The following is a 26,172-nucleotide window of genomic DNA, read 5'->3' as shown; positions in this document are numbered from 1 at the left end:
TCTGCTGCCACACCATACTGGTCAACGAGTAATTGCATAGAAGCCTTAGACCCATGTATTGATTTTACGTAGGACCAGAATTTTCTTGGGTTTGTGGCTAGATCTTTTGCTAAGGCATGATGGCCGAAGTTGTATGGTTCATGCATTGATCTTTTTACAGACACACAAATCTCTACAAACTATAGTCTGTCACCATGTGTGCATTCTCTTTTGAACCAAAACTGCAACAGCCTTTACTACCTCAGAATTTTCTGAATTTTGTTATCAAACCATGGTGCGTCTTTTCCATCCTTAATACACTTACTCGGCACATACGTCTCCAGAGCACAGATTTACAATCTGTGTAAAGCTTGCACATAATTCCTCTGTGTCCATGATACTGGAACTAAATGGTGTCAATTTATTTTCTAAGTGGGATGCTAACAACTGCTTTCTAGCAGAAATACTCTCCAAGTCGTCTTGTTTGATTTATTAATTTTAGTAACTGCAGTCACTACAATATCATGTCCACTAATCCCTGTCTCTATAATGATTTTTTCAATAAGATCAAGCGTTATTGTAGCTAAAAAGTCTAAAATATTTCCATTACGTGTAGGATGTCGAACTAGCTACTCAAGACAGTTTTCAGCAAACATGTTGAAAAGTACGTCACAAGACTGTCTGTCTGTACTCCCTGCAGTGAATCCGTAGATGCCCCAGTCTGTGCTCAATGAGTTAAAGCTACCTCCAACTAACATTGCGTGATCTGGGTCTTTGCACAATACTGACTGCAGACTATCTTTGAATAACTCTAAAACTATCACAGTGGAATCAGGTGGTTCTAGACCTGTTATATGTGACATACTAACTTCACTGTCACACTCAAATTCTATCTCAATAGAGACAATATTTTTGCAACTGCAATGAACACTCCTCCTCCTATGGTGACTAATCTGTCTTTTTGATGTATGGTTTATGAATCACTAAATATCTGAGAGCTTCCTGCTTCAGGATTCAGCCAGCACTGTCTCAAGAATAATTTGAGTGTGAGAAATTCCAATTTAATACTTGTACATGGTAACCCAGTTAATCCTTCAGGCCAAGGTGGCGCAGTGGTTAGCAGACAACTTGCATTCGGGAAGACGATGGTTCAACCCAAGTCCGGCCATCCTGATTTAGGTTTTCCATGATTTCCCTAGATCACTTCAGGCAAATGCCGGGATGGTTCCTTCAAAAGGGCATGGCCAACTTCCTTCCCCATCCTTCACTAAACTGATGGGACCAATTACCTCGGTATTTGGTTCCCTCCCCCAACCTACCTACCTACCTACCAACCTACCTACCTACAGGCCAGTAATTTCTGTGCTTGCTAGACTACTGATGATAGGTTATGCAGCTGGCTTGCAAATAACTGCAGCATATTATTTAAATAGCTCATCATATTATTTAAATAGCTCTATCACAGAAATCCTTTTTCCAAAATCAATAATTTTTAGTAATTGTAAACAATAGACCTTTATTACATTTAAAACATATTTAACCACTCAAAGTGAACTTTTGGTCTAATACACTTTGAATCAGTCTTTGAAACTGAGTCTGACCCCACACTCTCTTCCCACAAATTCTCAGTAATTCTATTGTTGGCAGCAGTCTGAAATTTACAAGTGCTTTTTTTTCGTGTCTTGTCACTGGTTTGACAAATAATAAATGCATAGTGTACTGAAATATTTATTATTCTTCTGTAGATTTTCACATATCACTTCACTCTTTTGTTTTCCTTTCCATGTGAAAATGTTTTCGTTCCTGATTTCCTCTGACTTGCTCACTTCCCAACAAGGATCTTCATGGGTTCAACAAATATCCATAGATTTAGCTGCTGACATAGTGTGACTCATCATTGATGGATCACAGAGAAATGAAGTTTTACCTGAGAGACTGCTGCTGCTAAGTGCATGATTAAGGTACTGTCAGCACAGATGCTCACTTCACTTAAGTACATACTCGAATTTCCAACTTGAGGGGTTAAAACAGTCGTATAAGTTGGATTTATGTGTGTGTTGTAAAGTGTTCTTGTTGTTTGTTTGTACCAATATTTTGTTTCATTTTGTGGTTGTTTTGTGAAATGTAGAACAGAGAAAACAGTTTCATGCAAATGTGGAAGCAATTTTTTTCGGAAATAGATTGATTCATGAAATTTTGAGAGTTCAACTGTCTGTTATTGACTAGTACATTGCCTCTTTAGAAATATGGAAATGAACATGTGGTCCTCAGCTACTTTGAAGAAAGTCAGCAACCTCTGACTATGGCCTTAAAATTTAGTAGACAAATGGAAAATTAAACATCCTCAACAAACAGATGTACTGAAGCAGAATAGCTTGGCATATTGACACTCGGAGGATGTCCAGAACTCCTGCAAGTGGTGTTTGGTTTTGTTTTGGTTAATAAGGTGTTTAATAAGTTGTGTATAATAATTGCTGTTGATTTATAACGTCAGGTAAAAGAGGAAATTATACTTAGAAGTAAATTTTATTGTGATTAATTGTGACTATATATGGAATAATTATATATATTTATTTTTTAGGGCATTGCTCTTTCAGTGTGGACTTTAATTATGGAGGCTATGTCAGGAATATATGTCGAACTGTCATTTCTTGATGCCAGTCTCAACTTCGGCCAGAGCATATTTGTATTTGCTATTTTTGGTCTCAGTCCTAAGGCAGCGATTTTACCATTCATAAAACTGTAAGTTTTAGACACAAAAAAGTTTTGTAGTTAGCTGGTGTCTTAAAATGACGCCTGAATGTAGAAGCTTAATGAGGAAATTTATTTAAGATGGCGGAGGGTGCGATATGGAACATCTACCTTAAGCTTGCCACAATGGGAAGAACTGAATTTTGAGACACGACATGTGTGTGATCAGTTTGTTATGCATCATTTGGAGAAATGTAGAAGTGATATTTCTGAAGATAGAAGGTGAGTGTAATTGAAATAAAAAGCTGCACTGGGGTGTCAAGAGAAATTTGCTCTATATATGTAATATATTTTTATATTTTGTTTTTACACATTTGTGTGGTGCATAGAAGGAGTAGAAGAACGCGATTTAATTTTTTTTAAATCCAGTTAATAAATTTGTATTTGCTTCAGTTTTGATTAATGTGATATTATGGATTTGTTACAAAAAGCTTGTGTTAATTAGTTGTGCCTTTTACCACCTTGGTTTGCTTTTTCAAATGACAAAGGGGTTCATGTGTCTTGTCATCAGGGATTTTTGAAATAGTACCTTCTGTTAGTTAAAATTTCTGTGTGAAAGCCATTTTACACTAAGGAAAATAAATATAGGCAGCCAATTTGGATAATAAAGTGCAAAATATAAAGCTGGAGAATGTGAAAATTGTATAAAAGCTGCCTGTATGTCCGACATCCATATGTAGCATCTCAGTAAGGACAATATTTTAGTTTTTTAGGAAATGTTATTGGATTAAAGATTTGAACTATGACAAAAAGACGCACAAATCAGATAAAACTGAAACATCGTAGGATAATGTGAGGACTATAATGCTGTAGCAATAGAAATGTTCAGTCATCAAATCATTGACATGTGAAAATGAAGATGTTTGTGATATTATTACAGATATTTTCATAATTTTCCATGGACATTTCTCATCCGTTGCAAGTAAATCACAGATGGCCGCATTTTTTCCACTAGACAAACTAGGAGAGTTTTCACAAAAAGGATTAGTAGGGAACAGCAGTAGATAGATCTATTGAAGACAAATATTAAGAGATTTGAAATTGTTACTAAGGTACCAAAGGGTAAGGGCTTGTGTGGTTATTTTAGTGAGTTTGGTTTTTGGGCATTAGGCCATGGTATGAGGCATATATTACTCTGTCTAACTTTTTGTCTTCCAATGCTGGATACGTCATCAGATGCTATCGGGAAGCAGTACAATCTCAAACCAGCGCAGGAAGCTTTTTGAACTTCTTCAAAAATTGCAACTGCATCATGAGTTTTTGTAGCCTGTGATGATGTCTCCAGCATTGGAAAACCAAAAGTTAAGCACAAACGTATGCCTTGTACCATGGCCTAATGTCCATAAAACTAAAATAATCAGAAACGTAAGTGCTGCACATGGAAGCCTACAGTGGGTGGTTATTGTCAGGTAACAGGTAGGTTTGTAAATTTTTGAGAATCCTAAATTAGCAGTGTACATGTGTAACATTTCTTTACATGCAAGTCTTTTAACATATATTTAAATACTTATAGGTGGGGCCTCAGCACAAGAAGGGGACAGCAGATGAAATTTTAAATCTCTGTATTGTGGTGTATTGCTAAATAAATCAACAGCACTGTTTAATTGGGGAAAAATCATGCAGTTGGTTTTGCTCTTACTTACATAGTATGAAGCAGGAAGTTAGTACACACTGTTACATAAAAGGAAAGGAACTTAATCTGACATTGGCACTATAACTTAAAGTGTTCACTCAAAGTTCCATATTTACTCACATATATTTTTTATATTCATCTATGACTTAACAATATGTGTAGTATAAAGCTCCAAAGCTTTTTCATTTGCAGATGATAAACTACGACTGTTACAGATTCAACTCACAGACTGAAAAATAAAGCAAACTATGTATTGCAGTACATCACATCTTCTTTCTTTTGTTCTCAGTCCATAGTTTGGTTAGCGACAATTTTTGTTCCTGATTTTTCCCTATCTTCAGAAACTCTCTTTAGTTCAGAGTACATTGTCAATTTCAAATCTTGTTTTACCTGCCTGATTTACTTTAGTCTTGGTCTTCCTTGTGCATTCATAGCAGGGATTCTTCCTTTTATTAATTTCACAATAAAGGTGCAATGTTCAGTATAGTTGTCCAATCCATCGGTCCATCTGTTCTGTGATTGTCCTCCTTAACCGTCTTTTGTCTCCTAAGTTGTTGAAGACTTCTTCATTGGTCATTCTCTCTCTTTAGGACTCTTCTCCTACACCAAGCCTCAAAAGCCTGTAATCTTTTCCATTCTGGCTATCCTATTGTCAACGTCTCAAAGCTATATAGGGCAAAGCTCGTAACAAAAGTTTTTATGTTTTGTTTCCTGGAGCTGAAATCAATACTTTTGATGTTAGTAGCTTCTCCCCCCCTCTCCCCCTCCCCCCTCCCCCCTCCCCTCCCCTCCCCTCCCCTCCCCTTCCCTCCCCTCCCCACCCCTCCCCTCCCCCTCCCCTCCCCTCCCCTCCCCCTCCCCTCCCCTCCCCTCCCCTCCCCCTCGCCTCCCCTCCCCTCCCCCCTCCCCCTTCCCCCTCCCCCCTCCCCCCCTCCCCCTCCCCCCTCCCCCCTCCCCCCTCCCCCCTCCCCCTCCCCCCTCCCCCCTCCCCCCTCCCCCCTCCCCTCTCCCCCCTCTCCCCCTCTCCCCCTCTCCCCCTCTCCCCCTCTCCCCCTCTCCCCCTCTCCCCCTCTCCCCCTCTCGCCCTCTCGCCCTCTCGCCCTCTCGCCCTCTCGCCCTCTCCCCCTCTCCCCCTCTCCCCCTCCCCCTGTCCCCCTCTCCCTATCCCTCTCCCTCTCCCTCTCCCTCTACTCAATGGTGTTTGAGTATGCAGGTCTGTATTTAGTCTTCTGGCATGATCTACCATCCTCTATTAGTGTACTACCCATGTACTTAAAGCTGGTGAGTTGCTTCAGCATCTCTTTATCCAAAGGTAGATTTGCTGTTATTGGAACTTGACTACATACAACGATTTCAGGTTTCTTCTTATTTATTTTCATATTCTATCTTTCTGAAAATTCCTTGCTCATGCCTTCTGTGGCCTTTTGAGGACTGTTTTCAAATACAGCTAACAGTCCTATATCATCTGCAAATCCAAGCATCCTTATGTTTTCTCCAAGTGTAGTTCTCCTTTCGTAATAAGTATCTTTATATTCATTTATTGTATCCTCTTTGTACATCTTGAAGAGATGACTGCATCCCATCTGGACAGCTTCATTTCCTCTTGCAAATTTTGGATGACCATCTTTTTGCTGTCTGATTCCTGTAAAGCTGCATGATTATTTTCATGTCTTGATGATCCAGCTTTATGAGCATAGCATTTTAGGCAGTCTACATTGTCAAAAGACTTTTCTAAAATAATCTAATTAATCTAATCTAAATCAGTACCTTATTTTACAGAAAATAAGCACACTTAATTTACAATAAAACCTAACACATTCAGTACCTTATACACAGTTCTCTTAGGAACTGCATTCTCCTATGTTAGATAGTATGATTGTGTGCAGATGGGAAGCCCTAGTTGAAAGCAAATATTCATGATGATATGCAGCAGTTAGATGCAGCAACTGTAATGATCAGAACAGTGTCCATCAGCAGCTCCCGTTTTACTTTTGAGTTGTTGTACTTTCCATATTTTCATTTCTTGAAGTTATACATTATAATAGTTTGGGTAACTCATTTGAGGCACAAAATATATTTTTAGTTAAAAAATGAGTTGCGAGGATCATGTGTGTTTTTCATTCATAAAACCCCCTACACATCCGTGTTTAATAAGCTGGTTATTTTTAGACTAGTATTCCAGTACATCTGCAGTTTTCCACTGAAAATATGCACTTGTTCAAAAGGGACAGCTACAACTATACAGTCGAGTTTCGACAGGGAAACAATGCGTATGCGAGAGCACATATCCTTAACTATTGTCCACAATAGTGTCCAATACTTTGTGCCATACATTCAAACATGGTACTGATGACTGTAGTTCTGCTTTTGGTAGCTGCACTGCAGTTTATCAGCAACTCATTTACTACGTATCAGTCTGCAGCTTTGGTTGCTGCAGGAACATATTGTTCACCCAGTGAATATTTGGACTTAATGCAGGGTCCATTCATTGAGATTTGTGTTGTCACAGGTCTTGTAGGTCATTTCAGGTGGATACATGGATTGTCAGAGATGAAGACCATAGTCAACATAGTCTCCATTCCCTGTTTCTTTTTAGTACAATTGTAGTAAGAAGCTAATATCTTGTTATATCTTCTGGTAAACCTTCCGGGATGTAAGGTCGTGGTCCATGAAACTCTTCAGCACCTAACGTTTCGTCCAGAGCTGCGCTGGTCATCTTCACAGGGGGGGTTTCTCCTCCGGTGAGTCTTGCCGACTGACGGGTCGGACGTCTGAGAGCGACTTATATATTGTAGAAAGTAGGCGTGACCAGAGTTACATGTGATATGCAGAGATAATCTTTGTCAAAGATAAAACTTAACTATCGATCGTAATCTCGTCACGGATAAAACTGTCTAGCAATTCTGTAGTGCTACTGTCCTGAAGATATTTTAGTAAGTTTCGATGTAGTATCTTTATTTACTATGATTCCAATTAATGAAGTTATGGATTTTATAACGGATATTTTTCTAGAAGATCTGACTGCTCTTTTCAGACATTGTCTTACTTCCAGTCATTTCCAGTGGAATAATGAATTTTATGAACAACTTAATGGCGTAGCAATGGGTAACCCATTGGGTCCTGCAGTAACTAATTTCTACATGGAGAAATTCGAACAGTCAGCCTTGGAAAAAGCAGATAAGAAACCGTCTCGCTGGTATCGGTATGTAGACGATACATTTGTGGTCTGGCCACATGGTAGAGAAGCCTTAGGCGAATTTTTTGATTACCTTAATAATATAAATCCGAGAATCCAGTTTACCATGGAGAGAGAAAAGATAACAAAATACCGTTTTTGGATGTTTTAGTTATGAGACAGACAGATGGAAGATTGAAACAACAGATTTTTAGAAAAATAACGCACACAGACAGATACTTACATAAAAACTCTAACCACCATCCAAAACAAAAGAGAGGTGTGATTACAAGTCTCATTGACAGAGCCAGACGGATTTGCACGCCGGAGTATCTAGTCGACGAATTAAAACATCTGAAGCACGCTTTTGAGAAAAATGGCTACTCAAAGAAAGAAGTAAGCAGAATTCTGCACCCAAACAACAAAAAGCTTAAGGACAAGTCCGAAAAACGATGGAAGAATACAGCCTCTCTCCCTTTTATAAAGAAAGTAACGGATCAGATTGGAAAGATTTTAAGTAAACGTGATATTAGACCTGTTTTTAGACCAACGAAGAAAATTTGTCATGTTCTTCGGTCTGTAAAAGGTAAACGTGCTCCTCTATCAGCCAGTGGCGTATATAAAATTCCGTGTACATGTGGTAAAGTTTATGTTGGAACAACAAAAAGAAGCGTAAATACATGGTTAAAAGAACACAGAAGTCTTTGCCGATTAGGAAAAACAGATAAATTGGCTGTAGCAGAACACGCTTTTCAGCCAGGAAATCATCAAGTGAAGTTTTCTGAAACAAAAATTTTATCTACGACGACGAACTAGTACCCACGGCTTTGTAGAGAAGCAACTGAAATACGTAAACATAGGGATAATTTTAATCGGAAAGAAGAGACCATGAAACTTAGTGATATTTGGACAGTAGCACTACAGAATTGCTAGACAGGTTTATCCGTGATGAGATTACGATCGATAGTTAAGTTTTATCTTTGACAAAGATTATCTCTGCATATCACGTGTAACTCTGGTCACGCCCACTTTCTACGATATATAAGTCGCTCTCAGACGTCCGACCCGTCAGTCGGCAAGACTCACAGGAGGAGAAACCCCCCCTCTGAAGATGTCCAGCGCAGCTCTGGACGAAACGTTAGGAGCTGAAGAGTTTCATGGACCACGACCTTACATCCTGGAAGGTTTACCAGAAGATATGTCATCCGGTCTTGAAAGCTTTCATACTATAATATCTTGTTGTTATATTTCAATTTATTTAATTGTTGTTTTCATTTAGGTTTTAGCATCCTGTAAATTTAATTGCAGAAATTGATATGCCTTTACTTTTAATTCTAGATGGCACTTCCGCACATATCGAGAAGTGTTCAAGGGATCTGCACTTGTGACATGGTTGATAGAAGCTGGCCTGGCACGAGACCGACAGGAAGCTGTGCAGTATGCCACTGATTTATTGCAGGGTAGGGTCATTAGGCATATAAATGACCTTCATCATTTTCATGATCAATCCCTTCTGTATACATTTTGTGTAGCACAACGTTAGATATCTTTCAGTATATTATTTATCCCTCTGACAGATATCTATTTAAGTTGAAACACTCAGTCATCAGAAGAGGATATTGTTGCTATTGTTTGTTATTGTTTTGTTGTTGTTATTGTTTTAACTAGTGTGAGCCAGTTTGTTTTATTTATTTTTGGAGTGCATTTTCCTATGACTAAGTTTAGTTGTGACAAGCATAATGATTTATTCACATACAAAGGCCATACCAAAAGTCGTGGTTTAATGGTACCATCTAGAGCTTTTTGCAAAAACAGAATCTAATATACTCTTGCTACAAGAGAAATTGCAGGGAAACTGATAGAGAAAACTAAACATCAACTTTTGCACCAATAATTTTCAGCCAGAGCCTGGTGAAAGATCTATTAGAAAAATCCTATGAAGTTTTAGTCATGTGTAAAGTCAATGAGGGGTCGAAACTTATCATTCAGTCTCTCATGGATTTGTCTGGAGATGAAACTGAAGACAAAAACTTGAAAGCAGAAATATTAAATTCCACATTTAAGACTTTATTTAGGATACTACTGTAACAATGTCTGTTTGCTGCATAGACTCACAAATGAGAGATATTGATGTTGGCACCCCTATATATGGAAACAATTATAACTACTGAAAACAGACAAGGCACCTGACAGAATAACAGTTTGATTTTGTGTTGAATATGCTGTGGAATTGACTCCTTACGTAGTTTGCATTTATGAAGAATCTTGTGCATGACTGGAACAAAGTGCAGGCCACTCTTGTTTTCAAAAAGGGTAAAATATTAGATGCACAGAATTACAGGCCAATATCACAGACATCCATCTTTTGCAGGATCCTAGAGCATATTATAAACTCAAAGATTATGACATTCCCCTAGGCAAATAAGCTTCTGCCAGAGCATCAGCACAGCGTCAGCAGAAGCCACTCATGAAACACAGCTTACCTTAAAAATTTTACTCTGTTCGTGCATGGCAGCTTGCAAGCAATAGATGCTAGTGAGCAGGTACATTGTAGCACATCTTCAGTGAATAATCAAGACACAATCATACAGAGTATATCCAAAAATATGTGATTCGCGTGATGTAACTTACATTAATAGAACCCATCACATTATCCCACTATATTATACTGGATGGTTATACAGAAACAAAATTAATGTTGGGTGTGCCCCAAGGGAGTGTGATAGGACTTGTAATGCTCTCAGTAGATTATTCACTGAGGATGCTGTTGTTAGCAGGACATTATTGTTGTCAGATGATCATAAGGAAATGCAGAAAGTCTTGGTGTAACGATTGGCAGCTCTGTTTAAATGCAGATAAATGTAAAATAATATCAAAGAGGAAGAACCCAGTAGTATCCAATTACAGTTGGCAATGAACATCTCGAGCATGTCACATCATGTAAGTATTTGCAGTTAGCAGTAAGAAGCGATACAAAATGAGATGATCATGTAGAATAAGCATTAGGGAAGGTAAATGGAACACTTACAAGGGAAGGCCATGATGGTGGGATCGCAGACTTACTTCAAACTTTGTACACCTTTAGTAGGCCATTAAAACAACATAATATGCAAGTAGTAAGATGCACTGCTCTGACCGTTCTGAGAAAATCGTAAGAGAAGTTTTAAGCATATATTATGTAACTGATGCATCTGTGCGAAGGTGCTGGTCATAGGAAGTCAATGTGTTCAGGTTAGCATTCGCGCTTTGCAAGAGTGTTGTGGATGAGACAACAGTTCGAATCAGCAGACTGCATAAGGCATTTCGCAAATCACAACAGGCATACATTTTCAGCAAAACTCTATGCATTTCTTTGTTTCCCTGCCAATAGTTGTAAATATGTTTGTTCTAATTTGATTAAAAATAGTAAATAGTCAAATAACATGAAATTCACTAAAACTTAATACAAATACACGTGATTTTTTAATCATATTACCTCTAAAATGTCATGTTGTTGTTGTTGTTGTTGTTGTTGTTGTTGTGGTCTTTAGTCCTGAGACTGGTTTGATGCAGCTCTCCATGCTACTGTATCCTGTGCAAGCTTCTTCATCTCCCAGTACTTACTGCAACCTACATCCTTCTGAATCTGCGTAGTGTATTCATCTCTTGGTCTCCCTCTACGATTTTTACCCTCCACACTGCCCTCCAATGCTAAATTTGTGATCCCCTGATGCCTCAGAACATGTCCTACCAACCGGTCCCTTCTTCTAGTCATGTTGTGCCACAAACTCCTCTTCTCCCCAATTCTATTCAATACCTCCTCATGTCATATAAATTACATAATACGACCAGTGATGAGAAAAGTATAGATTAAAAATTATGTTTCAGCGGGAGTAGAACCATCGCCTCATACATGTTTGTCGTACAAAGCTTGAATGCTAACCCCTTGACTATCACGTACTGTAGCCTCTAGCCCCTACGCATAGATATGTATGCCACATAATGGATGGGTAAAACTTCTCTTACGATTTTCTTGGAATTGCTAGAGTAGTGCACCTTATTACTTGCATGTTATGTTGTTTTAATGAGCTACTAAAGGAGTACAAAGTTTGAAGTAAATATAAGATCCCAATGTCATGGCCTCCCCTTGTTAAATTTTTTGGAAGGGTTCTGAGAAAGTACTGTGCATCTGTAAACTAAATCACATGCAAGACACTAGTGTGGTCAACTGTGGATTAGCTCTCCAACATGTCAAGCCCTTATCAAATACAGATATATATAACAGATATCAAACAAATTCAGGGATGCACTATGAAGATTGTAACAGGTCAGTATATTTTGTATGAAGGTGCAACAGAGGTGTTTTCAAACTTAAATAAAAATAATTAGGGAATTTCTGACATAATTCTTGCAAAATCATTGTGGGTAATTTAATGAACTGCCATTCAAGGAGCACTGCACAACATTTCTTTTGTCACCATTGCATATCTCATGCAGGAATGATGAGCATAAGATGGTTTGGGTGCACGTGGCGGCATATAGAAAATCATAGACACTCAGTAACTGAATGGAATAGGACCAAACATTAATAATATTGGTGCCAAGTACTACCCATTATGAACTGTACAATGGCTTGCAGAGGATATATGTAGTTATAAATTAACACTCTTTACAAGACAGGAAAAACATCTTGGAATAAAAAGTCATGTTACTAAAAATACATACATTTATTGGTCTTTGATATAAATTTGATTCAATTTGATGAACTTAATCTACGGATCTGGGAATTTGAAAATACTTAATGCCTTTCCATTGAAACTGCATAAACTGATAAACCTTAAGTTCCTGTTCCTATTGAATTTGGAGCTCGGAAAAGTTGAAACAAGTGGTAATCAGAAGGATACAGGGCAGAGGCAGGGGGATTTTGTATTCATACATGCAGATTTGTCTATGGTTGACAATAGTGGTACTTGCCAATACCACATTTTATACTAACAAGTAAAACAATGCTTGAGAAATAACAATAAATGACATTCCAACTCTGTGCCCATTTGCTGGACAGCTTTGCAGCATGTGGGATTTAAATGAATGAGCAATTTATCATACAGACAGTGGAAGAAGGCATTGAGTGGTAGACAGGCACATAAACAAGACTCTTTGCTGAACTTTCAGATAGTATTCTCTCTCTCTCTCTCTCTCTCTCTCTCTCTCTCTCTCTCTCTTCTCTCTCCCACCACCCCCTCCCTCTGCCCCTCCCCCTCCCGTTCTCCCTCCCCTCCCCCTCTCCCTGCCCCTGTGTGAGGAAGGGGGGCGGGGGGGGGGGGGGGGAGAGAGAGAGAGAGAGAGAGAGAGAGAGAGAGAGAGAGAGAGAGAGAGAGAGAGAGAGAGAGGTGGGGGGGGGGGGGGGCGCACAGTGAAAGAGGTATCAATATATGAGCATTTCTTATAGTGGCAGACTAATGTTTATGAAGCACCTGCTTCATCGATGAAGAATTGATTACAGTGAGGGGCACTATTTGGGGGTGGTATCATACAACAGCCTGCTCAAAAGGGAAATACTTTGTGCTTGTCCCACTGCTTTTACATAAACAATGTATGCCACTCTAGATGAAGCCAGCAACAACATCAGTGTAGAGTCCACACAGCTGGAAATGCTTTCTAATGATCTGATGGAATCTATTATTGATTTTCGCAGTGACTGGTTGAAAATGTACCACTGTCAGTGCATTCATGGTACATGCTCCTGTTGTCTTTTCCTGAATCTTAAAGGGCAACGCGATTAATTTTGCTCTTGTGGCCACCACCAGCTGCTTCTGGACAGTTTATGCTACTGGGGTGCACTTCTTAGAAACCCTTGTGCTCACATCACAAACAGTTTACATCTACATGTGCATATTCCTGCAGACTATGATTTTATGTATCTGTTCTTTAGACTTTCTTATATAGAACAGTCACCTGCTATTTGTGCCAGTCACTTGGGACTATTTTATGTAGGTGATTGTCAATAAATATGAGTTAAGAAAAGAGGTATTTCTGGAGCAGACTCTCCATAAAGCTTAATTAGAATTCCATCAGAGCCAAGTGCCTTATTTATTTTCAATTGGCTCAGTTCCTTTCAGCATCAGCGATCCTTTCTTCTATCATCTATTTTGAGTGTGTTTGCAGTTGGCAGACAGTTGTACCTCGATACTGTCTTTCACAGATATATGAGAGTGGAGTTTCTTATAGAAGGTCTGTCCTAAAAGTTCCCAGAATAATTAAAAAAATTATTTATTCAGTATCAGTTTACAGTCTTCTCAGAACTTTTCAAAGTATTCTCCCCCTGCTTCAGTGCACTGTTGCCAAAGCTTCACCCAGTCATTGAAGGTGCCCTGGAAGTTGTCAACAGGAATCTCCTTCAGTGTGGCCGTCGAAGCTGCTTTCACCTCTTCCAGCATCCCATGTTGAGTTCCTTTTAGGGTTCTTTTGATTCTTGGGAACAAAAAGCAGTCTGCTGTTGCCAGATTGGGGCTGTACGGCAGCTGGGGAAGTGTTGCCATACCCACTTTGGCCAGCAACTCAGAGACAGTGAATGCAGTGTGGCTTGATGCGTTGTCATGGTGCGTGATCCAGTTATCGCGAATTGCTTTTCAGATGCATGAACCCTGTTATGCATCCATTTGGGCACTTCACAGTAGAACCCCTTGTTGACTGTTTGTCCTCGTGGCAAGAATTCACTTTGAAGCACACCTTTTCTTTCAAAAACCACAATGCGCATTTCCTTGGTTTGTGATTTGTTCATCCTTTCTTTTTTCAGGCGAGGAGACTCCTTGGTGTGTCACTTGCAGCTCTGATGCTTTGTTTTGGGATCATACTGAAAAATCCTTTTCTTGTCCCCTGTAATTACTCTGTCCAATAATTCTGAATCCGTTTCGTAGTGCTCGTGCAGTTCCTGGTTGTTCAACAAACGCTGCTTCTTCATCTCACTTGCACCATTTTTCCACAGACTTTCCACATTTGGAGATTCTCAGTTAAAATCACATTTGAAGAGTCTCAGTTAAAATGCAGTGAATGATTGTTTTGGGTATTCCACACTGCTCTGCAGTCAACTGAACCCTAAAGCATGGGTCCTTGTCGACAACTTCATGCACTTTTTGCACTGAGTTGTCCGTTTGTGATGTCGATGGGCATCCAGAGCAGTCGTCGTTGAGGGCCTCTCGACCTTCCTGGAACCTCTTGTGCCACATGAAAGTCTGGCTTTGTTTCATCGCCTGACACCATAGGCTTCCTGAAGCTTTTCAAGCATCTCTGCTGTTTTTCCTCTGTTTCACAAAGAACTTGATTGGAAACATTGCTCCAAAAATTGGTCCACTTTTTGCTCAATGAGGGTGCAGTTGATACCTCTGTGTGGAGCATGACCCTGCCTTATCAACAGCCTGCAGGCAACTGACACTGGTCTCATTTCAAAGCTTAGATCCCCCACCAACTTCTCTGTCGAAAGCTCCACCCCACTAGCCAGTGTTACCAACTAGCAGAAATTATTTTGGGAACTTTGGGACAGGCCCTGTAGATGCACAAGTATCTTGTAACTTTTGTCTGTCCGGCTGTTACATGCTGTGCTGAGCTTGGTCTCTATATCTACCTCTAACACCCTCCTAGAGCTACAGCATTGCAGCTGCACTATTAACCACTATATTGTTCAGAGTCATTTTCTCATGGTGTGTGTTGGCCACCTGGTTTGTGCAGGTACCACAACCAGGAGTTCAGCACATCACCAACATATCTTCTCAGTCACATACAATTTGGAGAAGAAATATTGATCACAACTGTTGGTATGACTTTTGTTGTGGAACATTAACATAAGTGTGTAGTTTCTATAAACATTTACCTGATAAAACTGGATGTGAAGACTGTGTTTCAAGTTACTGTTTTGTTATTTTATAACTTTGATTAATGTAGTTTATAGCCTGAAGTTGTGAAGATCTTTATGTTAAGAATTCGACTTTGACATATTCTCTTATTGATAAGGGTTTTGTAGTCTGATACTGTTGAGGAAGTATGTTCCCTGAGACAATATTCACAAACCTCTGATATCTCTGTATTTGAAATAGTATTGATTGCTAATACTGTGATCTGAAATGTTAATTGGAGATGTTTATGTTTATAAATTATCATTTTAATAGATGTAATAGAAAATGATTTAGTCACAATAGTTCTGGTATTGAACTAAGGGCACATGTATTGATGACACAAATAATAATGTTGTGATTGTGTTGATGTTTGCGGAGGTCTGTTTTCAAAACTACTGTTGAAGTATTTTCAGAAATACAAGCATCAGTTTTTGTTCCTTTATACATGAAGATAAATCTTAATTAGATTCTGTGCTAAACTTCAGGCTTTACCATGTGAAATCATTAAAGAAGAAAGGATTGCCATTGAGGTATTTTCATGTGTAAAGAATAGATTAATAATTTGTATAAATGACATACTATTTTAGCAAATCACAGAAACTGGAATCAAAGAATTGTACAAGAGTTCACTGACAGATAGCCCCCACATTTTCAAGCCATGTGGTGTATGTGTGTGAGTGGGTGGGATGTACTGAGCAGACTGCCAAGCATACACAGCATCTTCTCAAAGTTGATGGTAAATAATTTTTGGGAAATGTGTGACCCCTAGAGACTGATGTGAGATCTCTAGTCAGAGTAGCTGTTATTTTGATTTGATGTCTTTGGGCATGGAAGGCAAGATGATTATCCTGGTGCTAGCATGTAGCAAATTTATGACCCTGCCTGTACTGCTGCGGAATGTTTCCTTTCTCCCAGAATCGTCTCCACACCCATGAAAAGATGCTAAAGGTGGCATTGAATTCCCATCCCACCTCTTGCTGATTATGCTCATCAGGTAAAATGCCAGTGATCTGGCCACGCACAATCTAATATCAATATGGAGCAATGCAGGCACACTGTACAGTCTTGTACCAACATGTCATACATCATACATGCCACGTGTTTCAGTGTTGTCCTCCAACAGGTTAGTCCTCACAGTGTTGCTATGAAGCTTTTTTTTTTTAATTATAATTTTTAGAAAACCCAAAGATGCCTTAACTTAAGGACATGAGTGTATGCAATGTGATGGTGTAACTGGTAAAGATAAAAGTAGGCATATTATTTAGGGATACATATGATCTACTCAGAATAATAGTGGTTATTGTTATAAAATTTATTTTTGTCACAAATGATTGTTTTTCATGTTTGATAGGGAATAATGGCAGAATGCAGTATTTTGATGCTATGTGTGATTTACATACATTATTTATTACATCATTCACTCTACCATTGATATACATGGGTACGATTATGTCTGTTGCTTGAAAAATAAGAATACAGATTTGTACTTTTTTTTAGAATAATGTTTTTAAGTTATCCTTTTCCAAACCTAGTGCCCTATTGATGTCTATGTCATTAGAAATGGAACACTAGTTTGGAGAGGGCAAGATGAGGGAAGAAGTCACTTGTGACCTTATTAAAGGAGTCATTTTGGCATTCACCTGAGATGACTTAGTGTATCACAAAATCATGTTTTCCTCATTCTTAGAGAGCAAATGCATTCAAGCTGACAATATAATCTTTTTAAAAAAAACATACTTGGCTTCACAGTGCAGAAAAACACCAGTTGTAACAGTGGCGTAATCATGTTCGACTTTCAGAACTGTCAGTCACAAAAAATAATTTCAGGGTGCTAGTGCTGCTGCTGCTCTTTTGATCAAGTTCCTGTAGTAGCATCAACAGTCTGAATCTCATTGATTTGAGCTCAAAAGCTGCTGTCGTATACATAATTTTATACTCTTTATGTTATAGTGTCAATTTTGTTTTTGTATGATGACACTGAGAGTTATTTGTTCAGCTATTTATACATCAGTGCATAAAAGGGCCTAGAAACCCATACACTGGACTGCTAGTGAGATCTTTCCAATTATATTGAAATAATGAATGGTATTACTATATTGGGGACTGATGACCTCAGATGTTAAGTCCCATAGTGCTTAAAGCCATTTGAATCTTTGTTACTATATTACAGTATTACTGAAGACCTGAATTTTTTAATGCAAAGCCAAATACTTTGTATCTAGTATGTAGAATGATCATTGTGCATTAAGGAATTAGTTAAAAGTGGAAGCTTTGTGTACAGATATCCACACAAGTTTGGTGTGGAGGATGCCTCAAGAATGGGGCAGTTCAATTATGAACTGAAACTGTGTGATATGACTGTGATACTTAAATGTGTCCTGTTTCCTCAATGCTTGTTGCTGAATTAATTTTTGAGGTTGCTAAAGCATTGCTGTTGCATGTGTTTGACCAAAGAATTACTTATGTTGACTACGGTGTGTGTGTGTGTGTGTGTGTGTGTGTGTGTGTGTGTGTGTGTGAGAGAGAGAGAGAGAGAGAGAGAGAGAGAGAGAGAGAGAGAGAGAGAGAGTGTATAGTGCAATACATGTAACCTATGTGTGTAATATCGAAGATGAAAGACTTCAGTCATTTGAGATTTGATGTAAAATTTTGAAAGAAATGTAATACAGTGTGTTTAAATCAGTACACCCCTTAGATTATCATATTTGAAAAATAATGAAGAATAATATTTTTCATTTTATTTCAAAGAATCTGGATTAGCAGTTTTCAAACTTTAATTATCATTGTTGTATGTCTCAGAAGTTGTTATACAAACTGTATCAAAGGAATTAAAGTTGGAATAAAGTTTCCTTGTGTTAAGTGCAGCATGATTTGAGTTTCATTATGTTAATTGTTGAAAGTGTTACCTGATGGTTCCTTTCCAAGGAATGATGTGCACTACATAATACATACAGGCAACTAAAGAAGTTTTCATTTTTATTCAGTAACTCGTTTTCATTATGTAGTTATTTATTGACATTCATTTCTGAATGAGTGATTCACTGCTGCCAACAAGCCATTTGCAATATGTGGTAAGCAAAATTGTTAAAGAGCTTGATGTATCATATACCTTAGATATTAATATCCTGAAACAAGATAGACGCCAGTACCCTTGTTAGACACATTTTAGGCCCAGGCTAATTTTATACATGGTTGAGTTTAGCAAGCTGTAAACTCTTCTAATATTCCCAGAATGAAATTTTCACTCTGCAGCAATGTGTGCGCTGATATGAAACTTTCCTGACAGTTTAAAACTGTGTGCTGGACCGAGTTCGAGTCTTGGTCTGGCACACGGTTTTAATCTGCCAGGAAAGTTTCTTCTAATATTGTTAACAAATATTTTACATTAATAATATATGTACACTATTAATTTCAATGATTGATCTGAGTAAGGACATGAAGGGAGCTTAGTACTTGTCCAGCTTCATACTTTGAGATCCCCCAAATAAGTGAATTCTCAGTGTACTATGTAAAGATTTAGGTTCGTTCAATGTCAATGGAGAAAATAGATCTGATTGTGTTATGATGTTCCACACCTGATCTGATTTCTTTTTGCACTGCAAACATTAAAGAAAAAGTGTTTTCTAGATAAACCTATGCAGAGAAATCATGACCTACATTGGAATACAGTAACACGGAAATAGCTCAGATAAGAATTTCTACCAGCTGTACTTAAGGAGTTCTGTTCATAGTGCACCAAATTACATACTCTTACCCAATTTTATTATGTGTAGATTTTAACGTGTGTCAGGGCTATGGGTTCAGCCTATGTTTCTCATGGGCACCCATCCACTTGTAATCCCATTGCTGTTCTGAACACTTGTCTAGTCCATTCCGCTGAAAATGCTTTTAAACTATAAGAGCTTAGAGATTTTCATGTAATGTGTATGAAATCAGCATTTGTATATAAGTGAAATAGTTATGAATGACCAACTGTTTCTTTCTGAACTGAATCAACATACCATCTTTTTACCGTAGGAAGAAACAAATAGTTTCAAAAGCTAGAATTCATTGGAGAAACAAAACTGAGGATAGTAACTCATGTCCATAAATGTTATCTAATGATGCTACAAAACACCAAAGTTCCAGGGGAAAATGCCTGTTGATAGGTCACTCCTTCGGCACCAAGAGTGAATAAATATACCTAATAATAATTTCTTCCTAATTTCCTGCTATATTTTGCATCATTAATGTTTCTTTGTAAAGTGCGACAGTAGTCGGACAATATTGCAGTACTCCAGCTGCCCTAATAACACTTCTCCATTTTAGAAATATCCTGGTGGAACCATTCTGCAGCTTTGTCACTAACGGCACCAAGGTTATGAACAACAAAAATGTAGTACATGATAAAATATTCTCATTCTCAGTTGCTGGGTGAATAAAATACAGGCATTTGCGTGTCATTGGCTACACTTCTTTTTCACCCCCCTCCCCTCTTTAATAAGTAGTTGTCCCCCCCCCCCCCCCCACATCCCACCCCGCTGCTCCACACAGCCATTCTTTCCAGACAGTAAGTGATATGTGTACCAACTTTGGTTGAAATCAGTCCAGTGGTTTAGGAGATGTGGAAAAACGTATGTACATACATACATATGTACCATTACACACACACACATCAATTTTTATAATATGTGTGTATTACACATAGCAAGCTTGCATTTTAAAGACGGCAAAGTACATATACAGTGGTTGGAGAAGATAATATTAACACGTATGCAATATTCGCTAGAACCTCCTTTGGCATGCAGAATGGTCCACATTGTCCTGGAGATTGATTGATACACATCTTAGACATCTGTAAATGTGATTTTTCTTTATCACTGCTCACAGAAGGACTCTCCTAGTTGCTTAAGAGATGGTTGGGACGAGTATTAGGCAAGTTATTACTGTTACACCACACATCTTAATAATTTGTTATTATTTCAAACATGATCATTTTTCATGCCAGAGAAGACATATTGTTTCAACCTCAGGATCATCAAACCAATCTCAGATATTTTCAGTCATGTGAGGCAAAATATTGAATCTCCTTTAGGGGGGAAAACTGGAGGCAATGACTGACCCATAGCCCAAACCAGCATCTAAACCTGTCCTGTGTTAGGGAACCAGTTGCTGGACAACATTAAATGTTTTCACTGGTTGGTACTCTAAAATTCATGCTTCTAGCACTGCTGAATCATTTTCTTTGTATCCGATGCCTCCTGCAGTTCCTGTCCCACTGTTTTCATTGACATCGTTCTCTAGACACATGTTAAGCCTAGCCCTCACCTTTGTCCACAATCTTTCTTTAACGTCAGCCTATATCTATAATTAAATTCATACTTCCTATATTAAAGTCTGTTAGGTCCAATATTATGGCTTATTAACATCTTCATAATGGTAGCAGAAAACTGACAGTTACAGAGAGCCACAGGGCTGTCTGTGCTTAACAAGTAATCAGAAGTTATGCTCCAGAGAAGAGAGATTATTCATATCACTTATTACTTTATCCAACCAATATAACTGTGTGTGGGATTTCCAGTTTCCTAGCTGCAGCGATTTTGAGTCTGTGGCAAAAAAATTACGAGGTTTGCCTGCGCTCTATGCACATATCTCTAGCCACTTGTGTGCCATTTGTTGTGAGAGATTGGAAGGGGAAAGTGTCCTGCTCTTGTCTGCAACATTAGTACAACATCTGAAACAGACTTCTAAGTTCAGACCTCAAACGCCACTGATTTCTGATCTACTCTTTTGTAACAGGTCGGAGGTTGAGGCGGTATCATTTTTACATCCACATTAATAGTATGGTACTTTGTTTTTCACACAGTGTGTGACAGATGCAGTGTAGCATTAATTTTTAAGTGCATTCCTTTTGTCTGAACACAATGAATTATATCTTGCGAGAAACTAGCCACTAATTTCATTAATGATTTTTTTCTATACGTGCCTATAGCGAGGTCTTTACCGCAGAACATTTATTCAATTGTAAAAGGACACAAAATGGATACTGATGAAGTGGATCGCGTTCGGAGGCGGTGGTGGTGGTGGTGGTGGTGGTGGTGGTGGTCACACACTCATGACAATCTGAAGAATAAATTGTGCAGTGCCTGACTTGGTGATTCAGTGATTAAATTCCAAATCTGTCTTGTCACAAAGTATACGAGGTAGGAATTTTGCTCCATTTGATGATGCTTCATAATGCACAATTGTCACGTCACGAATAAGGTGGGGAGGAGAAGTGAAGATGCTCAACAATAGCCAACTGTTGTATAAAACTGGGAGAAGCTGTACCAGAAAATGTATCTCTTAGACCTTTTGTTTCATGACCATACGTACACAGATCCATAATAGTCAGTTTTGAGAGCTCTCTACGCAAGACTGTACAATACCAGTGCAATTACGTAGGGAAAAAAATAAAATTTCATAAATCTGTAGTAAAATTCACTGTATGTATGCACTATACTGTGTACGGACACTTGGTCTTGTGTCATTTTGAGTAGCTGGAGTCACTGCTGTAGGCGATGCCTTTCTTCCATCATGATGTTCACACCCTTCAAGCTTGATGTCTGGCAGGATAACTGTCTACTGTGCCAGGCCCAAATCATGCTACAATGGTCTATTCAGGAACGATGCTGATGTCTTGGCTGTTAAATTCACATGATCTGAACCCCTTTGGAATGGTATTGGACGTTGGGTCTGAGCCTGCAATTTATGGCAATTGTGTTAACATACCTCCAAAAACCCACCAAGGACTTGTCTACTCCATGTCACACAGAATTGTCACTGTATTGGGTACAAAAGTTGCAGCTACATGCTATGAAGTAGGTGGTTATAACTTTTTGGTGTATCAGTGTTCAGCAGAATTGATAACCTCGAAGTACGAACTTTGATCTTGATTGCATGTTAATTAGCCACACCTTCAGATTCCTCAGGAGGCCTATACTGCCTATGATACAAAGTAAGGTTTGATTGTAAGTGTCATGCAGATTTTGAATGTCATGGCCTCAACAGTTCACACAGATCTCGTTCAAAAGTGTCATAGATTTTGTACCTGCTAAAGTTATGTGCTCCCTGTAGGTGGCCCCATCTCTGTTGTGAGAGTAGTTTAGCCGACCAAGAGAGCCAAGAATCACATTTTCAAAGTAATCCCCTGATATCAAATTTAATCAAACGCCCCATCCTTACACAATAACCCAAAATGGTGATATCTAAGGTCTGAAAAAACCTTGACAATGACATGAACTGATATCAGGAAATTGTACACACACGACTTGTATTTCAGTCAGCTATTAACTTGTGGTGACTCTGCTTGATAGTAAAGCATAAAAATGTCAGTAGAGAGAAATAATTTATTCAGTCAACTTGGCTACCTTAAATTCTCTGTGGACTGTTGACATCAAGGTCATTATAGACATAATACTAACTCACACAGATGATGGTATAAATCAATAGTGACCTTGTTGAAGGGACCACAGAGGCATTCAGCAGAAATGATCTGAAACTCCTGTGGAAATGTCTAGTGTCTATATGATGCAGCAGTGTGCAGAGACCATGTAGATTGCTCCAGAAATGTCAGAACCATTCCACTGCATTCCTTTATCACAACAGGATGCAGTCCTGTTTTACAATTAGACTGTGTTTAAGTGTAAAATTTTGTAGTGATAGGAATAAGTCAAGAAGTATGTGGACTGCAGTGTAAATGTACTACCTTAGCAGTGCTGGATGTTTCATATAAGTACCTAGACAGTCTGTCATCCTATGAGGATGTCTCCGGCATGGCATGCATCCCACCCTGGCACAGCACAGCACAGCACAGTGAGGTGCGGCGAGGTTGATTCGAGCCAGCTTCTGTGAGTTGACTGATGATCGTTACGGTGCGGCATGGGGGGCAGCAGGGTCAAATAAAGCTGCTGGTGAATACCTCTTCTATTCCCCCCCTCCTCCCTCACACTCCCCCAACGCGTGTCTGACAACCATCCAGGCTGCATCAGTGGGCCATTCAGTTTTAAAGTTAGGATGAGTGCTTTGTAGTTTGACGGCCACCACTTTAAACTTGGAGTTAATGGATTTTTAATTTTGCCTGCCTGTCATTCAGGTTAAAGTACACGTGTGATTCCCATATTTTTCACTTTCCCCACCATTTTGACTCCAATCATGCAGGCTGTGGCTGCAGTGCTGTCACAACAGCATACAAGCTTTGGAAATCAGAACTTCTATACTTGATTCTGCATTAGTTTATCAAATTGGTAGTATGTGTGTGGTGTCTCTATGAATGTATCTGTCACCAGTGCACAGTATTGCGACTCCAGGGTGATTTGGCTCTTAGCGGGGTATCACGGATGAGCTGGTGGCAGACCTCTTGACTGGTCTGGTGACCAGCAATTTGTGATCACAGAATAGGGAACTCTCCCTGGGAAGTTAGTTGTTTAAATAAAGTGCAAGTGTTTCTGCTATACAGCATACAGTTTGGACTTTAACTTGGCGGACTAAGTCAGGGCTGTTACCCAATAATGGCAGCAGGCCAGGTGGTGTGACTGCCGTGCTCCCTGCACGTTACAGAGCAGAGCAGGCGGTGGGGTGGCATGGATGCTCAGGGGTGGTGGCACGGTGTTGGTGCAGGGGTGGTGGCAGGGAGACAGGGAGCCCTTCCCCTTCTTTCACCAGTGTGTGTTTAAACAAAGATGCATCTAAACTTAGGGTTAGGAGAAGCAGTATGCAACGACCTAAAATAGATAGTAACATGTCAGGTAGGTTAGCAGTCAGGCCTGGACCTGCATAAACATCTTTTATCTCTGATGTCACAGAGCCTGTCCCAGTATCTCAAGTGTGGGCTAGAATTCCACCCTGTTATAAATAGCATGACAACTCTGAGCTGGCTTGTGACATCATAGAGCAAGTGCCAGTATTCCAGCTCTGGAGCAGTATACCAGAATTCTACACTGTTGTAAATAGCCTAACAGGTCTCAACTGGATTGTGACACCATAGAGCCTGTCCCAGTATTCCAAGTCAGCCAGCATGACAAGATGACATCTTGCATTTTCTGACAGTTTATGCTTAGGACAACAGCTGTGCTTCCATAGGAAACACACTACAGCAATTGGGCTATTTTTTGACTTCCGCACCAAAATTTTGAATTTCTCACCAAAGTTTGACTCTCCCACCGTTTAATACATAGGACAACTGGCCTTTATAAGATGGGGAGGGGGAGCAGAAATCCCATGAGTCATCAATGATGTAATTGATGACACCATCTGTGCTGTCATTGGAGACACACTCTGTGCTGGCCAGAGTGTGTGTACTTGATATGTATGTGACTGGACAAATCCACTGTTAATGCGATACAGATGACAGTTAGAAGACTCTGCTGCTGCAAGTTCAACTAGCTACTACTGCTGGTACTTTTTAAACTGCAAGTGTATGTGCTCTTATTGTTGACAACGTCAAAAATAAAACAATTTTATATGATAGATTTATTTACATACATATACACAAACATCATCTAAATTAGAAACACATCACAAGCTCCCTACAGCTATTATCTCTTTCTTCCATGAGCCGGTCATGCTCATTCAAGGCAACTGCTCACCAGGTGCCTATATCTTCTACATATGGCACAAATCGCCTCCAGCATATATTAGTTGCACTCCATGGCATGGTGGCCGATCAGATTCCATTGCGTATATCTTATGGCATACAGACAACTATCCACCTCCCTTGTATTAATCTAAATTCAGTCTGGACTACTGGAGTCTTTTGTGGCTCTGCCAGCACTGGATGAGGAACATCAGAAATAACAACAAAACCTAAATATAAACATATTAAATATAATATACAGGGTGAAAAGTATTTAAACCAACAAATTCTGGGGGGGAGGGGTTGTAGGGGACATCAAAACAAATATTTTTCCCTAATGTCATTTTTTCCTATGAGGAGTATTTAAACCGGTAGAGGAAGATTTATCTGGCAGCAAATTAATTAAACCAACAAACACTTCTCCATTTTTATGACCAAGGATAGAGTAGGCCATGGTACAGGACCACCTCTACCAATCCACATTTGTGGGAACCGTCGGTCCAGGAATCGCTGCACACAAAGACTGAAATGTGCCAGCGCCCCGTCATGTTGGAACCACATGCGTTGTCTTGTAGGGAGCGGGACGTCTTGCAGCAATTCTGGCAATGCTCTGGAGAGAAAATTGTAATAGTGCCTGCCATTTAATGGCGTAGGTAGCAGATACGGTCCAATTAAACAGTCCCCAATAACACTGAACCACACATTAACAAAGAACATCACTTGATGAGCACTAGTAACTGTGGCATGTGGGTTATCCTCACTCCCAACATGCGAATTGTGCATGTTGAACACTCCATCACGCCTGAACGTTGCTTCATCGGTAAACAACACAGATGATGGAAATGTGGGATGCATTTCACACTGTTCCAGGTACCACTGCAAAAACTGTGCTCTGGGTGGATAATCAACTGCTTCCAGGATGTGGACACGCTGTAAGTAAAATGGACGTAACAATTTCTCTCAAAGGACTGTTCTTACACTCATCTGATTCGTCCCCACGTTACGTCCAATTGTAAAAGTGCTGATTCAAGGATCCCACTTCACATGCTGCAAGACAGCTTCCTCAAACTGCAGTGTTCTTATCGTGCGACGGCGCCCCTGTCCAGGTAATCCGCTAAATGACCCGGTCTCATGCAGACGTTGGTACACAGCAGCAAAGGTCGTATGATGCGGG

At 39.4% G+C, this 26,172-nt stretch overlaps 1 protein-coding gene across 1 annotated transcript in view; it reads left to right on the top strand.

The window, feature by feature from the left end:
• The window catches only part of LOC124556360 (integral membrane protein GPR155), a 179,626-nt gene extending 156,367 nt beyond the window's left edge, over positions 1-23,259 (top strand). Inside the window, exons 13-16 of the mRNA XM_047130326.1 lie at positions 2,561-2,721; positions 2,812-2,952; positions 8,877-9,076; positions 23,084-23,259. Coding sequence (XP_046986282.1) covers positions 2,561-2,721; positions 2,812-2,952; positions 8,877-9,076; positions 23,084-23,259 — 678 coding nt within the window. The remainder of the gene's footprint in view (positions 1-2,560; positions 2,722-2,811; positions 2,953-8,876; positions 9,077-23,083) is intronic.
• The last annotated feature ends 2,913 nt before the right edge of the window (positions 23,260-26,172 follow it).

Source organism: Schistocerca americana, chromosome X (genome assembly GCF_021461395.2).
Source record: "Schistocerca americana isolate TAMUIC-IGC-003095 chromosome X, iqSchAmer2.1, whole genome shotgun sequence".
NCBI lineage: Eukaryota > Metazoa > Arthropoda > Insecta > Orthoptera > Acrididae > Schistocerca > Schistocerca americana.
This window is presented reverse-complemented; position numbering and strand designations above follow the sequence as displayed.